The 16148-nt window shown below is 50.8% G+C and overlaps 7 protein-coding genes across 7 annotated transcripts; 4 read left to right on the plus strand and 3 right to left on the minus strand.

Moving 5' to 3' along the window:
- Window positions 1-1710: 1710 nt before the first annotated feature.
- Window positions 1711-2170, plus strand: K460DRAFT_361370 (uncharacterized protein). The gene has a single exon (XM_040932443.1). It carries the CDS (start codon window positions 1875-1877, stop codon window positions 2136-2138), a length of 264 nt encoding a protein of 87 aa, XP_040793178.1. The 5' UTR covers window positions 1711-1874; the 3' UTR covers window positions 2139-2170.
- A 714-nt stretch (window positions 2171-2884) lies between these two features.
- On the minus strand, window positions 2885-3324 carry K460DRAFT_400664 (uncharacterized protein; the record flags this gene model as incomplete). Its single annotated transcript, XM_040936345.1, has 2 exons — window positions 2885-3178; window positions 3232-3324. 2 exons carry the CDS (start codon window positions 3322-3324, stop codon window positions 2885-2887), a joined length of 387 nt encoding a protein of 128 aa, XP_040793179.1.
- A 763-nt stretch (window positions 3325-4087) lies between these two features.
- Window positions 4088-4836, plus strand: K460DRAFT_361371 (glyoxalase/bleomycin resistance protein/dioxygenase). Its single transcript, XM_040932444.1, has 2 exons — window positions 4088-4581; window positions 4627-4836. Exons 1-2 carry the CDS (start codon window positions 4238-4240, stop codon window positions 4664-4666), a joined length of 384 nt encoding a protein of 127 aa, XP_040793180.1. The 5' UTR covers window positions 4088-4237; the 3' UTR covers window positions 4667-4836.
- A 200-nt stretch (window positions 4837-5036) lies between these two features.
- On the plus strand, window positions 5037-6050 carry K460DRAFT_391078 (uncharacterized protein). Its single transcript, XM_040935812.1, has 3 exons — window positions 5037-5348; window positions 5404-5476; window positions 5526-6050. Exons 1-3 carry the CDS (start codon window positions 5100-5102, stop codon window positions 6005-6007), a joined length of 804 nt encoding a protein of 267 aa, XP_040793181.1. The 5' UTR covers window positions 5037-5099; the 3' UTR covers window positions 6008-6050.
- Window positions 6051-10087: 4037 nt separating this feature from the next.
- Window positions 10088-12372, minus strand: K460DRAFT_301852 (MFS general substrate transporter). Its single transcript, XM_040929887.1, has 7 exons — window positions 12040-12372; window positions 11920-11991; window positions 11734-11866; window positions 11573-11677; window positions 11230-11526; window positions 10955-11168; window positions 10088-10906 (listed from the first exon to the last, which is right to left on the minus strand). The coding sequence occupies exons 1-7, from the start codon at window positions 12130-12132 to the stop codon at window positions 10285-10287; spliced, it is 1536 nt and encodes a 511-aa protein (XP_040793182.1). The 5' UTR covers window positions 12133-12372; the 3' UTR covers window positions 10088-10284.
- Window positions 12373-12515: 143 nt separating this feature from the next.
- K460DRAFT_269327 (membrane protein TMS1) lies at window positions 12516-14122 on the plus strand (the record flags this gene model as incomplete). Its single annotated transcript, XM_040927556.1, has 4 exons — window positions 12516-12566; window positions 12613-12695; window positions 12746-13334; window positions 13379-14122. The coding sequence occupies 4 exons, from the start codon at window positions 12516-12518 to the stop codon at window positions 14120-14122; spliced, it is 1467 nt and encodes a 488-aa protein (XP_040793183.1).
- A 740-nt stretch (window positions 14123-14862) lies between these two features.
- On the minus strand, window positions 14863-16020 carry K460DRAFT_270487 (uncharacterized protein; the record flags this gene model as incomplete). Its single annotated transcript, XM_040927655.1, has 1 exon — window positions 14863-16020. The coding sequence occupies one exon, from the start codon at window positions 16018-16020 to the stop codon at window positions 14863-14865; it is 1158 nt and encodes a 385-aa protein (XP_040793184.1).
- Between the last annotated feature and the right edge of the window lie 128 nt (window positions 16021-16148).

Raw genomic sequence — 16148 nt, forward strand, 5'->3', positions numbered from 1 at the left:
TCATGGGCACGGTGAGGCGGCTGACTGACTTTCTCTGACACGATGGTGGGGTCGCACATGGACAAGCCGAGCCACGAGGCAGGAGAAAAACCGTTGTGTAACGCTAACGCAACTAATTATAGCGCCAACAAAACTGACCCGCATCTTTCCTCCTTTTCTTACCTGCTCGCTGCGAGGAATAGGAAAGGCGGATCCAGAGCCGCCACTCGGTTCGCGTTGGAGGAGCGGACATGGTACATTGAACATTTGAGACGAAGCGAGATTCCTTCTGTGTGGTGCGAGGAAACAGGTCTCATTATTCAGTCAGGCTACTGTTTGTGCACTCCGACATGCCTCCGAGCAGCAAACAAACAAACAACCCTCGCATGGGACTTGCAGGTGGGGCAGACAGGCCTTACGGCTTTTCTTCTCGACCGTGTTGTGGGTTTCTGTGCTAGGACCGGTGACATGGTAGATGAGGCGTCATCAGTGCAGTGCGGTGCGCCGGTGAGCATGCAGATAACGAACGACAGTGCTTGGTGCGATTTTGTTAGTCACGGGCCTAGCGATACGAACAGGCTGCGAGTAAGTCACAGAGTTTCCTACGCCTGTTGAGGTTCAGGGCAATGACGGAGCCATAAGACCGAGGTATCTTCTCCTTCTCGACTGCAGAGCGAGGCTGAATGCAGCATGTGGATTGGGTGTCGTGGGTTATTCCAGCCGCCGGGTAAGCTAGCCAACGGGTGCGGTATATAGTAGATGCATACGATACGAGGCGCGTTGCGAGTAGCTACCTGTGGTAAGTCAAACGCGCGTAGTAACCTGTTTCTCCTACACATCTCCTGCTTTTGCACAAGTCGCCCGTTCCAATCAGTCCATGTCTGCAGTTTTCAGCGCGCGCCTATCCCTTTGCGCAACTCGGTCTCTTCTTCCAGCTACCACCTATTCCCAATCACGGCCGTGTGGATGCACTTGCGGCGTGGCAAGTAGATTTCCCCCCCGCCTCCCCACCCATCCACACCACACGCTCTCTCTTTCTCGTTTTTTCCAAATTCCACCAACGAGTCATTTTTCTCGCCAAATCGATCTGCACCCATCAGTCCATCCTTCCTATCTTGACTCGGACCCTCACGCTTCCGTCCATGCCTCATCTCTTTCTGGCCAACGGCTATCACCAATTGCGCAACGCGGCCTAAGCGACTGAGAATTTGTGGAGGGCTGGAACCCGAAGAGGCTCGGCGGCTCCGTGACGACCGGTTCGTCGTGGACATGCCACGAGGCGACGGGCGGGCGCGCTCGACTCTAGTTCACTTCAGCTACCATGACCCTCCCGAACAACATCCCATCCATCGGCTGCTACGAGAAAAAAACATGCCACTTTGTAGTCGTATGCCTGCGACGGTCGAGATCCAGCGACGGAACGCCTGTAGGCGCGAAGCCAGATCCAGCTAGAGGAGCAGTAGTCCCAAGCGAGTAGTCGGGCGGTAGAGCACCCCGACGCCGCTGCGACGAAGCTTTCTGTGAAGGGTTTGCCTGCCTTCCGCTTCGCTGGGCGTAATCCATTCAGCAGCAAACGAACGATGGAGGCGCACCCAACGGCGTACTGCACCACCCATGAACGTCTATCACGTCGAAGGAGCTGATCGCCGACGTGGACTTGTGGATTTCGCTTGGAATCTCCTTGTTTGCTCTTTGCACCCATGGCGATCTGCTCAGTTCAGCTCAGGTTGGTCACATGCAGATAAGTACTGTACAAGTCGAGCGAGCGGCATCGCAATCGCTGCTGTTTTGAGAGGGAGCCAAGTTGAAGGTCGCCGATTTAGCAATCCTTTGGTGTTTCGGTTTCTCGGTTCTGGCTATTAGAGGTGAGTGTTGTGTGAACTGCTTCTGCTGAAATGGCGAGTTGGCTGGTATCATCAAGGTGGTTGGGGGGCAGCGGTTCAAAGGATTCAGTGGCTTCGTGGGCGAGTGTTTGCTTGCCTTTCGCCCATGATGAACTCTTTTCGACCGCATATCCTTTTTTATGGGGATTCGCCAGTTCATGTGAGCCTATAGGTCCGTACGCAAATGTGAGTTCAACGCCAAAAGTAGAGAACCTTGGCTGCTTTGCAAACAGCTACACTCCACCTCGCCCGTACAGACGGCACTTTGAGACTTAATCATGGGCGTCAGTGGAGGCAACTGAGCTGAAGCGGGTTTGATGTGATAGCTGAGGCATGACGGCATGGAAGTTATATAGCTATCATAATGCGAGGGGATTTCATGGAACACATCCTATTATTGGTATTGTCACGTCAGTTCATCAGGGCATTCGAGCATACATTATCTTCGCGAACTCGTGTGACTGTGTGTATGTAAACGGGCCATTCTTTCCTTGGATGCTCAATCTTAGGTATGAATTCATATGAGGTGCACTCCATGAGATGCATGACATTTTGGAAGCCTTAACTGGTGGTCTCTTGTTTCGTCAGAGAGTATGTTGATACCGCATAGACTACATTCCCCTAGTTGAGCTTGACCTGTATCTTCGTTGTAGAAGTTGATCTAGGAGAAGGATGATGGGGTATGATACCGTAGTTGAGGACTAGCTCGACATATGCTCCCTATCCCGAAAGATTCAAGTAGTCACAAACATCTTCGCACTTAGAAGTACCTCCACAGAATCAGCGATAGCTCAACAGATGGTCTGGGGCGCAGGCGCTTTCGATCTCAAATATATGCAGACGCTGATATATGAACAAGTTGACAGTAATCCAATGGAAAAATGCGTTGGGACTCACCCTCACTCAAAGCACAGGTTTAACCTCCAAGCCGCCTTCGCGATACACTGAGAACATGCCCTTGCAAATGGATGACTTCCATCCCGTCCCGTCAACTGTGGCACCCAGAAGGTCATCCGTTTTGGTTACAGAATTCTCGCAAGATACGGTGAAGTATGCTCAGGTTGATGCTTTCCCAGTCCAACCTGGAGCTCCATAGAACGATCTCCCTCCTTCGGCACGAAATGTGCCTTAACCTTTAACATATCATCATCGAGCCACTGATCATTGAAGTAAGCGCCGCTGTTCCAAAGCACAATCTGTAGAGGAGCCCCGCACTCATCATCATTGGTGTCTTCCCATTCGAGATGGAAGTGAACATTCCACTCTTCCGAAGGGAAGATGTGAGAGTAGAATCTGGTCGCCTGGCCTTCGAGATACTGAGCATATATGTAAGTAGAGCGTGAAAATAGTATAGTTCAGTAAGACCTACACTGTATGTAGCCACTTCCTCTCGAAAAAACCGGTGATTATGTTCTTCTGTTTGCTCGAAGCCGTCGAGGGTGAGTTGAACAGCAAGAAGCATGCTGTTGAACCGAGAGTCTTTAAATCTGTTGTATGCACCTCTCCAAATTAGGGCCAGCGTGTGCTCATTCATATACTTGTTCCCATTAGCTATGATTCGTAGTTTGCCTTTTACCCATGACCATGCTAGTTTGAAAATCCATATACAGCGGATTGCTAGCGTGTAGTCGCGCTCATGCGCCAGGTTTACGGAAGCTGTCCAACATATCTAGCAAATGCGATTCCCATGATCATATCTTCCACAATCCAAAGCCTAATATACTGCCCAGAAACCTCCTATTTTTGCTTGAACATACACCAATGTCTTCTAGAAAGGCATTCCCGGTAGGCCATACATGCGCGACTACGTGTCTGATTGTTGACGCGAAATGTGTTTCCGATACTGCTCGCATCCCAATCAGAATGCTGCTTTTTTCTGTCTTAATCTGTCTCTCTAGCATGTGCGAAGCGTACTTAACCCCATTTCTTAGACCGCTGTGGTGTGAAGAAGTCTTTGACCGAAGATGTAAGATGCAATTCGGTACGAAGAGGACCCTGAGCCCTGGCTGCAACTACAATACTCTTGGATGTGCCCCTTGAGCTCTATAACAATAGCGTACGACGCTGGTAGTCCTTGACGCCATCGAGCTCATTCGCTATCATTTAGACTAAAATGTGTCAGCATATTTCTAAGGAGTCACGAATGCACCTGACTTCCTCTTCGCGCTCGCGCTGACTGATGTCAGACCCCGCACTTTTAGCTTCCAGACATAAAGATAACGAGTCGTGAAGACAAAGCGCCTAAACATCACACAGCGCGAAATCTCATTCTACTTTTACGACCATCCATCACTTCACTGAGTTTTAGTGACTGTCAAGTGTTCCAAGCGCCCAGACGCTTCCATCTTCATATCCTGAAAGGCCATCTCGTCAGAATGCTCGATCACATCGGCATCACGGTTCCCGCAGCGCGCTTCGAAGAAGTCATAAACTGGTATCTGGCGGCTCTTGCGCCTCTCGGCTATACGATGCAGAAGGAATATCCCGGACATGGTGTCGGCCTTGGACCAGACAAGCTCTCGATGCCGTTCTTTATAGCCGCCAAGGGGGAAGAACAGGTCGCAGCGACCCATATCGCGTTTCGAGCGACGAACCGAACGGCTGTTGAAGCTTTCTATGAAGAGGCGGTCAAGGCGGGTGGGAAATGTAATGGGAAGCCAGGATGGAGGCATCAGTATCATCCTAAGTACTATGCTGGGTTTGTGCTTGACCCTGTAGGGTGAGTAGAATAGGGTTGATGTTTGATGAAGCTAATGGTGTATAGTAATAACGTTGAAGTTGTTGATCATGGTTTACCGCATTGACTTCAGCGATTCATCGTAATGGGAATATGGATAATAAAATTCGATTTGTCGCTAGCTACGCAAGGCAAACTCTTTGTTAACTTCTTTTTGGAGAGGTCCTTCTCATATCATGACAATACTTTTCGCTCTTTCTATCCATCTCTTTTTTCATACGATGATTAGCGTTACAGTCTGCCACATGCCTTTACACGGTTTCATTGAGGAGCTGTATGCATAAAGTTGCCATCATGAACTAACTCGAGGTGAAGGTGGCGGCGCTCTTACCGTTACTGTCCCGCATAATACTTGCCAAGAAGTCCTTCTGTTTGCACTGCAAGCGCTACCTACTAACACCTCGCTTGCCACGCGATCTTCTATCACTTCACTTTGCGATCACCCAGGTGACACTAGAGCTTGTCGCGAGCGTGTCAATCGCTCGACCTTACCGCACAAGATGGCGATGGTGCCATACGACCGCGACACATTTTCACGCATGTACGAGATGAATCTCACAGGGACGTCAGACGATGGATGGGCAAGTGACCACAACAACGGTCCAACGGTTTCAGATCGTCTTCAAACACTGCTGCAAAGTGCTCGCGAGGCCAACATTACTGCGAAACAGCAGCCGCCAGAAGACTTTTTAGCACGTCTACGCCAGGAGCAGGAGAATACAACTGCAGCACACGAGAAGGACATCAAGGCGAGTCTATGTGGATTAGCTTTCGGAGTTTACTCCAAATAGGCTAACTGAACAGCTCGCTTTGACTCAATTGATCAGCACCATACGCTTGAACGCTCTGGAAAATCGCATCGGCTTCCAAAGTGAGGGTAAGAAGTATATTAGCGTTTCAACAATCCTTTGCTGATTTTGAAGCAGCAGCACTCGTATCGCAAGCAACCCAAACCTACGGCGAGTCCCCGTACTTTCAGGTATTACTTGCCAAAGCAACCAACGAGGCATACCAGCGCGGTTTTGAAGCTGGCACAGAGGAAGGGATCAGAATAGGAGCCGAACAAGGCAGAATGACGGGGATGTCAGATGGTCTGGCCGCTGGAAGGAGGCTAGGTCGAGCCGAGAGTCTGAAGCAAGGGAGGAAGGTGGACCTCCAGCGCGTGATCGAGATCGGGAAGCAGAACGGAGTGGATGAGGGCGTCCCTGAAGAAACTAAAGGGAGAACTAGCGAGATGATACAGCAGGACGAAGATATCATTGCGACTTTTGGTCCGACAAAGAAGCCGGTTGCGGTCAAAGTGCCTCTTGTTTCTCCTGAATCACTACCGAACCCCGATACGAAGGAGAAGATGAAGCCAGCTATTGACCCATTCCAGTCTCTACTGGGACTAGCACGGATGAGATAGAGTGAATAGAGGCATAAGAGGATGATCTACATATTAGCCCGGCCCAATCTGCATAATCATGCTATATCCGAATAAGATATATTTGGGCGCACCCTACCGTCAGGTGGTTTTCGCTTCTCAGACCAACATCACTTAAAGGAGCCTGGAGTCATACACCTACCTCTCGCTATTACATTTCGCCCCGCAAACGATGAGGACCCCTTCAGGCACCCTTCAAGTTTTCTACGTCGATTTTCGCTATTACTCGTGCACTTCCATGGCGAGGTGGCCAAGATACCTCTACATCTCAACAAACTGGCTGTGAGTACGCTCCTCAATCTCAAATTTTGCTCAACAGCCACTGACCTAGCACTTTCCAGCTATGAGACCATTGAATATATATCTTTCTTCTTACGAACAGGCGCGAATTGCCGTGCTCAGGGTAAACGTTGTAGCGGCTTTCTTCGTGTCCCCCCAAATTCCCGATCATGAAGGTCGAAGCACATAAACGCATATGCTCAATGTGTAGTATCTGCATGAAGGCGGATGAATACAATGCATCGCATCTCCCATCTCCCATCTCCCATCTCCCTATATTTTCCCCGTATCTTCCATGCTTTGATGGGACTAATGGCGCTTCAATTACGACGTGGTACTGGTGTATTTGGGTCATGGAAAGATTCAAGACCGTGTTGGCGCGTACCGACATCGAGTCGCTGTCTGGTTCATGTGGTAACTTCGAAGGCAAAGGCGCGCTTGGTTTCCTGTAGGTATGCGAGAGTTCATTAGTTACATCGCTCAGATATGACCGTCCGTTCTGCCTGGGGCAAGAGTCATGGAGAAAGACTATATGTATGTTGCTTGAATCACAAGATGTGGTACGGGAAAAAGTCGGGAATGATGGTGGAACGGCGCAGCTTCAAGAGGAGATTACAAGCGGCGCTTGGATGCCCGAAGATTAGCCTTTTCGGTTACGTATTCCCAAGCAGCCATCACTGATCGTGAGACCATGATCTGAGACTGCATAACGACTTCTGCTGCATTGGAGCCGCTGCCGAGTCCTGTTTCTGTTCCAGATTACCCTGCGGTGGTGTTCGCAGCTGGCTTCCATCGCCCACGCGCTTCGCGCGCCCTGGAACCTTTCCACGAGCCTCTCAACACCTCAATCTGGTCCTCAGTCTTGGAATTTCGGTACCCTTTGGCGTCCTTAAGTATCAGGGTGAAGACGGCTCTGGCACATGCACGACGTGACACGACTCGGTACATTAGTAGGCTTCGGTCGAATCCCCGCACTCGTGTGGGCCTTCCTTCAGTGTCAAGTGCACAGTATGCACTTTTCAGAGCTCAAGAACCAAGTCGGAAGATTTTAGTCAAATTTTGACTCGGCACAGTTCTCTGAGCCCTCCAGCGAGAAGACGTGATCCGCTTAATCCTGGTTGCGACGGCCTTATCCGCACTAATGGTATAAGATTCATAGAGTCGACATCGTGACTAAGACTCGCGTGAGTTTCAACATGGATCGAGGGTTCCCTCTACTATACAGAAATGATAGACACTGTGCTTCGCGTCGACGCCAGCATCTTAGTCTACCCGGGCACAGCATGCAATGGAAGTGTTTGATATCTAGAAGCAGAATCCAATCTTGCTTGGCCTTGTGAGGCAGGATTGGTATTGTCAAGGTGATACAGCAGAACTTGTCCCGGGATGTGGAGTTCAGTAAACGGAGGCTAATGTAACAAACACGTACGCAACAATGATTGACATCACGTACACGCGACAAAAAGAATCCGGAAACCCCTCCATTCCAGTGCTCACGCTGGCTTATTGTGTTCTGTCAACGTTTGCAATTGACGAGTTCTGGGCACTTCTATCATCCCTTGGCATGCAGATGCGATTAATAACTATCTCGTAATCATCACGATACAATCTGAGATTAACTACACCAGCTTAGGGACGGATAAGGCACAATTCCAAGTAAAGAGGATAGCCACATGCTCAATACACTGATTGGGCCATGCACATAGTTGTGCAAGGAAAAGCTTGGAAGAAGCGTGTGGCTGAGTGGAGAGAGTAAACGACCGCTGGACGAGAACGTAAACAGAAAGAGTTCACGTGGAGCCGCGGGAACCTCGTATTCGGTATCCGGTATCGGATGGAGCTCTCACAGTGGAATTATCTGAAGGGAGTTGGACGTCCATTGGCAAAGATGATGCCACTGGTGGACGGTTGCAAATCCGAGAATGAGCGCAATACGTGGACGACGATAATGCGCGGCGCTTCAATAGTGTTACAACTCAGAAATGGCTGAGCTAGACCCCGCGATACGGTCTTGGGGAACGTGTGTTAAAGATCATGGGGTACATGGCCGGTCACGCCACATGTTGGTTTACTTCCGTCTCTCGCCGACATCACCCCAGCCAACATCTCGACCCTCATCCCTCCAGTCACTCCTCATGCACCCCTCACATGTGACCCCTCATGCCGGCAGCGTGGTACCGAAAGGGTGTAATTTACATATAAATGGTCTTGCGTACAAATGTACCTTTGATCTTCATAATGATCCAATTCATCAACAATTCATCATATCATCATGACGGTTTACACTGCGACGGCCATTAGCTCCCTTCCAATCGAATGGAGCACATATAACCATGCCTTGACCAGAAATCAAGACGAGATCAAGCAACTACAGAACGAGGTTGATCGCGCTCTGGCCCATACCAACGCTGAGGAGCAAGCGATCCTCAACGAGGAATTCCGTAAAGCCTATAAGATCGCGGACAAGAAACGGGTGTTGGATGCGGCTCGCAATGCATCGGCCAGAGCACAAAGGCGTTTGGACAGACTGCAAACCAGGGTAGAGTGCTGGGATAAAGTCAAGTATTCGCCAACCACCCCAGTGAGGGAGATGCAAGGGAGGTCGGCGATGGATATCTTCAGAGAGATCCAGGAGTGTCTAGAGGACGCTAAGGAGGACCTTCAAGAAGTTGTGAATGTGGAACACAATCGATGCTAGGAACAGTACGTTTTCCCGACACCTAGTGTGTAATATTGGACTCACACAATGTAGCGACGACAACGAAACTAACGACTCTCAAAATTATACCTCACTCAGTCCTTCGCTCTACACAAACTCGCATCATCGCCCAACCGATGACATGCCGTACTTTACTCGATTCTTCAGCTTTCCCAAATTGGGTCTGCTCATAGCCTATGAGCGTCTTATCCAACCTTTCGATCACCGAATACAAACTACTCCCACGAAGCTATAGTGAGCTCGCAGCCGACTCAAGCGTTCGTCCACCGCGACTACCTCAACACAAGACCTCACCGCTATAACCTTCCAAGAAGTGAGGTCTGCGGTTCGGTGGACCTTCAAACCACACCAGGATCACACCATGATATCGTCGGTGCTTTCCTGCTCGGCCCCGAGCGAGAAGCGGAGCTTATTGGAGATACTGTCAAAGCGCTTGAAGCGGCCAAGGGACTTTCCGAGGGAAAGCCGCGCCAAGTAGGAGACCCATAGCTTCTGGAGGTTAGTGGAACGAAGCGGTGACGAATATGCTGTACGATATTATTTTTTGGGAGGGAGAGCGAGCTTTACAGGCGAAAGGAGTACTTGACTGTTTCATACACCTGCCTTTGGTGTCTATCTTTGTATTTGTTCGAATAAGATACGTTCTACAGCCTGATTCTGATGTGAACATGAGTGTGGCGATGCCATTGACTGAGTATACTTGATCTGATCTATACCTGATTGGGATTACACTAAACAGATAGTAGTATCCACTCGGGACAGAACCAAGTACCACTTCCTCATCCCGTTGAGTCATCCCGTTAAGAACTGTAGTGCACATCCTGTTGCCGACTTGAGTCCTGCCGAACAAGACCGAAACACTGCCAAAGAGTCGGTCTGAGACTCTAAGACCCATCCTACTGAAAACACTCTCTAACCACATGAAGCAAAGTATGAACAACACACACCGCACTCATTTCCATGCGATGAGCATACTTCGAGAGTACGTCCAAGATACATGAGATTGCCATCAAGCAGCGCGATAGAAGATTAATTGCGCCACTCTCCTTGTTAGGAATCATGTTACTTCGTGAATTGGGCCAAGTGGTAAAACGCGATCTATCTATAGGGAAATCGTTGCGATCTGCAAACAGCTTGCGTGCCGTCTAACTATGGTATTATAAACAGTACAGGTAGCAACCCAAAAGCGGCCGTGACGCCGAGCCCAAATCTAGATCTAAACGGTATAAAGTTTCTTGGTAAGTAAAAATTGGTAAAAAGATCAGGCATCTCGATGCCTTTCGTGTTCTTCCTGCTCCCTAATCTTCCGCGCGTGTTCTCCATATATGCCCCAGAAACACGCAAAGATACCTAGAACACTCGATACAAGCGTGACATAGTATGCTGTCCGGTAACACTTGAGTCCTTGCTCACAGCCTCGTTGACCGTCGGGCTCCACCACAGAGTTGGAGTCATATACGACTCCGTAGAAGAGGTTGTAGATGTTGCCGCTGATGACAGGGGCTATGGTCATGAATCCCCAGTTGACAGCAAACCCATCTGGGCCGAAAGCATCAACGACGAGTGCAGGGAGGACGCCAAATAGCACGCCGTAAGCAAGGCCACATAGTCCAGAGACGGCCCACAGAAAGTTGGGATTCTCAATACGGATAGCGGCAAACTGGGCAAATGCGAAGATGGTGGCTGAAATGGCAGCACACCAGAAGCGTGAGTGGTGCAGTTGTTTCACGATGATATCCGAGCCGATGCCGGAGGAGAGACGCCCGAAAAAGGAGCCGATGGAGATGATGGAGACATGCCATAGCTGTCGATGTGCTACAAAATCCTTACTCGCGGAGTTGTCCCAATGATTCCACAGGGCTTGCACATCATGGCCGATATTACTACGTTCATCAATCGCTGTAATCGTTTGGGCTTGTGAGCATACTCACTTGATGGTCATCAGTCCTACACCGGTCAATAACCCCATAAGAACCCAAAGCTGCCAGAACTCCGGCCTGTGGAGCAACGCCAGTCCTGTGATATCTGTACGATGTGAGTGAGTCGACTTCTTGCTAGCGGCATCGTCGTCATCTACGATATCCCCGGGTCCAGATATCAGGGATGATGTTTCGGTAGAAGGGTCATCCTGCTCGTCTTCGTCTGCTGGAAGTGGTTGGCAGCTGACAGATGGGGCAGAGAGATGAAAAAGAAATGTGGTGCTTACTGATCTCCAGTTGTTGGGGGGATTTTGTGCGGTGGAGGAGATTGGAGTCTCGTCGAGTACGCTCACTGGTGGGAAGAACTGCATAGCCTGTGCCGCTTTTATGATCGACGACGACGAGGAAGGGTATCGAAACAAGGACAAGAAGAGACGTCGCCAAAGAGAGCATCATAAGCAACCCGGAGGTGTTGCCAGGAAACGCAAAGCCAGCTATCAGAGTGTAGAAGAAAGCGCTCAGTCCAAATGCGGCTAATGGACAAGCTGTCGCTGACCCGCGATGTGTTGGCCAATTGAGGGTTGCTTGTACTGTCAGCGTGCGTTATTGTAAAGCGAACCATGTGCATACCGGTCTTCAAAGCCCCTTGAAATGCAGCACAGCTGCCTACACCGCTTAAGAAAGAACAAAAAGATATTAATGTAATGCTCATATAGCCAGGACCTCCATCATACGCTGCTAATGATTAGCCCCAACTTCAACACTCTATCTCTCGACTCCGGGTTTCATACCAAGCTTGATAGGATAGTAGCCCGCGAACAAAGCAAACATGCCTATGAGAGCAGCTAGACGTGGACTCTTTCTGTCCGTTATGAAGCCCATGGGTATGCCGGAAGCATACATTCCCAGATTGGCTGCGGTTCCCTAGTAACAGTCAGACGACGTGGGTATACGAAGCCGGGGTTGGGCCGGCGTACGATAACATTGCTCTGGGTAGCAGACAGCTGAAGTTTATCGGCAAACTGTGGTGCCCATGCTGAGTAGGCATACTAAATCCCATTAGCATGCACTCTTCTCAGAGGACGTAGTTCCCCCACATTTGTACCGCATGCAAGAGCGATTGTAGTCGCAGCGACGACGGAGATGATGCGTGTATTCTTATGCGTGGTTGTAGTAGGCTCGGCGACCATGGTAGCGAGTGTAGGCAGGTAGTTAACTGTACAACGAGGGTATCATCGAGGGTGAAAGGTGTCCAGGTTGCACAATCGCGTGGACTGGGACTGATATCGGTGGAACTGCCGCATGCGATAAGAGAGAGATGGGCGACGCGACGCGCAGGGAGTAATGAGAAGAAATTCTATAGCATGAAGAAGCACAAAGCAAACGAGTAGGAGAAGTAGCATCCGAGTAGGAATTGAGATGGGAGCTGTTAGCTTGGAGTATGGACGACAGACATCCGGAGATAAGACGGCCAAGGCGAGGCTGCCCAGAAGCAGCCGCCCGGCGCAAGTCAACGTCACCGGCCTTCCACTTCTCTCAAAAACACCAACACGACGCCCACGACATCACCACCATGGGCGCACTACTATCGCTCCCGTTCCTGGCGTTGCCCGCTATGGGCACGGTATGTACTCGTGCTCGCCTCGACCGCCCGCCGCTAATCCGCCCAGGTCTGGAGTATTGCCGCCTCCTGCTGTGGAGCGGCGACTTGTAGCGCTGTGTTTGGCTCATGTGGAGGCAACTGCGGTAACAGGTACGCCTGGTCTTCTCTCAATGCATATGCGCATACTGATCACGCTGCAGCATCGCCACCCGTATCGCCTACGCGCTCATTCTCCTCGTCAACTCGATCGTGTCATGGATCATGCTCACAGACTGGGCTATGAAGAAGCTCGCCCACCTCACGCTCGATTACGTCGACATCAAATGCCACGGCGAGCAATGCTACGGATACGTCGCGGTACAACGCATCAACTTCGCCCTCGGCTTCTTCCACGTCCTAATGGCTCTCATGCTCGTCGGAGTACGGTCCTCCAAGGACGGGCGCGCGCCGATACAGAATGGATTCTGGGCCCCCAAGGTTCTTGGATGGCTTGCCATGATTGTCTTGACCTTCTTCATCCCGAACTCTTTCTTCATCGTATGGGGCAATTATTTCGCCATGGTGGGCGCGTGCCTATTCCTGCTCATTGGACTTATTCTGCTCGTCGACCTGGCGCACAACTGGGCCGAGTACTGCCAGGAGAAGATCGAAGTCACTGAGTCGAGGGTATGGACGGGCTTGCTTGTCGGTTCTGCGCTGTTCATGTACCTGGCTTCGTTCGCCATGACCGTGGTCATGTACATCTACTTTGCGCGCAGTGGATGCGGCATGAACCAGGCAGCCATTACGGTACGTTGACCACAAGTTTAGTATGACACAACTGACAAGTGTAGATCAACCTGTTGCTACTCCTGATATCATCAGTAGTCTCCATCCACCCTGCCGTCCAGAGCGTGAATCCTCGCGCCGGCCTCGCCCAATCCGCCATTGTAGCAATCTACTGTACCTACCTAACCATGTCCGCCGTGGGCATGGAGCCGGATGACCACCAGTGCAACCCTCTGATCCGCGCCCGTGGCACCCGCAAAGCTACCATCATCATCGGTGCAATCGTCACCTTCATCACGGTCGCCTACACTACCACACGCGCCGCCACCTACGGCCTTGCGCTTGGCTCCCAAGGCAACTCGTATGGAAATGGCTACGCGCAAGTCGGCTCCGACGACTATGAGCATGGTCTCGTCACGCAACAGCCTGAAAGCCGCCGGGATATGCGCCAAGCTGCTCTTCGGGCTGCGGTAGAGTCAGGCTCGCTCCCTGCGTCCGCACTCGATGATTCAGACAGTGACGATGAAGACGACGAGCCAAGCAATAAGAAGAACCCTCGTGATGATGAGCGGAACGCCACACAGTACAACTATACCCTCTTCCACATCATCTTCTTCCTCAGCACCACGTGGGTCGCCACGCTTCTGACGACAAATTTCGACGAAAAGGATGTGGCAGGCAGTTTCGTACCGGTCGGTAGAACTTACTGGGCCAGCTGGGCCAAAATCATTAGTGCATGGGTGTGCTATGGCATCTATACATGGAGTCTAGTTGCGCCACTCGTGTTGCCGGATCGATTTGACTACTAGTTGCAGTCTGTCGCAGAGGCTGAAGAGGAAGAGGAAGGTGAGCATATGGATTTGCCTATCTGACGGCATGGGAACGGATTTGTATATTCTAGCAGGGTGTTTTTGCGTTTGAGATTTATTTATTGGTTGTCATGGGGGTTTACTGAGAAGTGGAGTTGTAGTTATACAGGTGTAGTCGGCCCAGTCGGCGCGACAATTAGTTTCTTAAAAATGCGGTAGCCTGAGTTAATACAGCGCAATTAACAATCTTCAGTATATTCACTACACAAGTAGAGTGTACCAAGCTTCGTCAGGGGCGCTTTATGTCCAAGGTAGCCTAAATCTTTGCAGCGCATCCTCTTTCTCACATCAACATCTGGAACTCGCATTGTGATGCGAGTGGTCTTGTCGCAAACCTATGCATAGGCTTCTGCTTTGGCGTTTCTTGATCTCCGCCCGTACGTCATCTTTTCCTTTGCTTCCAGCATCTTCCTTTCCCATCTTCCATTACCTGCATTGGCACATTGAAGTTACGAACGCGTTCCTTGTAGCTGGATGAATTCAAATCACGCGGCTCCACGGACCTTGCTCGTGCTGCGGACAAGGTGACGAGTTCCCCCCTGATGATGGCTCAGCTAGCCTCCTGCAGCCTGACGAGACAGAGTTCGAACGGATGCCTCTGTCTACGGCTGAAAAGCGCATTCTTAGAAGTGAATTTTCGTTCCAGTTAATCTTCTTGGGAGCAATTCGGTCATTGCGCTTCAACCTGCGTCGTCAACAACGGGCTTGGGCTTGTTCTTCGAGCCTTTGGGCCGCCCACGCGTTTTGGTTTTCGTAGAGTGTGTCGTGGGGATCTGTTCACCGCGGGGAGAAACGACGGATGATGATTTATTGGTCGTCTTAGAACCCTTCGGCCGCCCTCGCTTCCCACCAACTGTGCCACCACGGGGAGAGGGTGGCTTATCGGCGATTCTAGGTCTACCCGACTTGAGCTTGACATCTTTAAACTTGTATGCGGCAGTGCTGATGTCGGCACATGGTTCAATCAAGCTCATCAATTTGACCTTCTCCTGGTCGAGGTTAGTCCTGTCTGGGAAGATCGGAGACCCCATCCATGTCATCTGAATGTCCTTTTGAGTCCCAGGGGACTTTGATCTGGCCAACCCTTTTTTCGTGCCCTTCGCCAGAGTTTTGCCCTCTTCTATCTCCTCTTCTTTAACCACTATTTCGGCCTCAGTCACCAAAGCTTGCGGTGTATACCTCACAGTCACGCCCACGCCCTCCAGCCCCTTTTCCGCAGCAGCACGATTCCACACAAACTGCTGAATCTTTCCGTCTTTTGAGATCAGGACGAAACCCATAGGCCACCTACTCTGCCCCAAAGCTTTCATCACTCCATTCGTTGCCTTCTTCGTTGTGACTAGCAGCCCAAGCACCTCTTTCTTCCTCCAGTCAGGCGGTATGCCTTGGAAGGATCCCTCCAGCTCGCGAATATGCCTAGGACTTAGCGACATCTTGCGCGCCTTGCACTGGATGATGACTGGTAGCGGTTCGCGTAGGGGTGCGAGGACCCAATGGCCAATAAGGTCGATGCCAGCATCGTCTTTCCCGCCTACGCGTAGAAGCGAGAAACCGAGGCGTATCAACGCCAATGCCGTCGTATACTCATAGTGCATGCCGATATAGTGCGTCTGTTCCGGTGTGAGATTGGTTCGTTTAGCATATTCGAGAAACGAAAGTAGACAGTTGTGGCGCGCAGAGCCCGGCGTGATTGTGAGCTTGGGAATGTCGACAGGCGCAGGATTAGCAGCGGAGGTTGTTGCAATCCGACGAGGGACGAAGTTCTGCGGAGCGGTTCGGGGCAGCCATGGAAGAAGAGCGATTTGTCTAAGCCAGGATGGGCGGAGAGAAGGTTGCATTACGGTATGGCAGTAGTAAATGAAAGACACCGTAACATATTTACGAGGAAAGGAGCGACAGAGGTGGTGAGTCGAGTACGAAGAGTGCTGTGAGTATGAGCGTCGGGGTACCGTGGAGGGAGAAAGGT

This window comes from Cucurbitaria berberidis (genome assembly GCF_010015615.1).
Source record: "Cucurbitaria berberidis CBS 394.84 unplaced genomic scaffold K460scaffold_1, whole genome shotgun sequence".
NCBI lineage: Eukaryota > Fungi > Ascomycota > Dothideomycetes > Pleosporales > Cucurbitariaceae > Cucurbitaria > Cucurbitaria berberidis.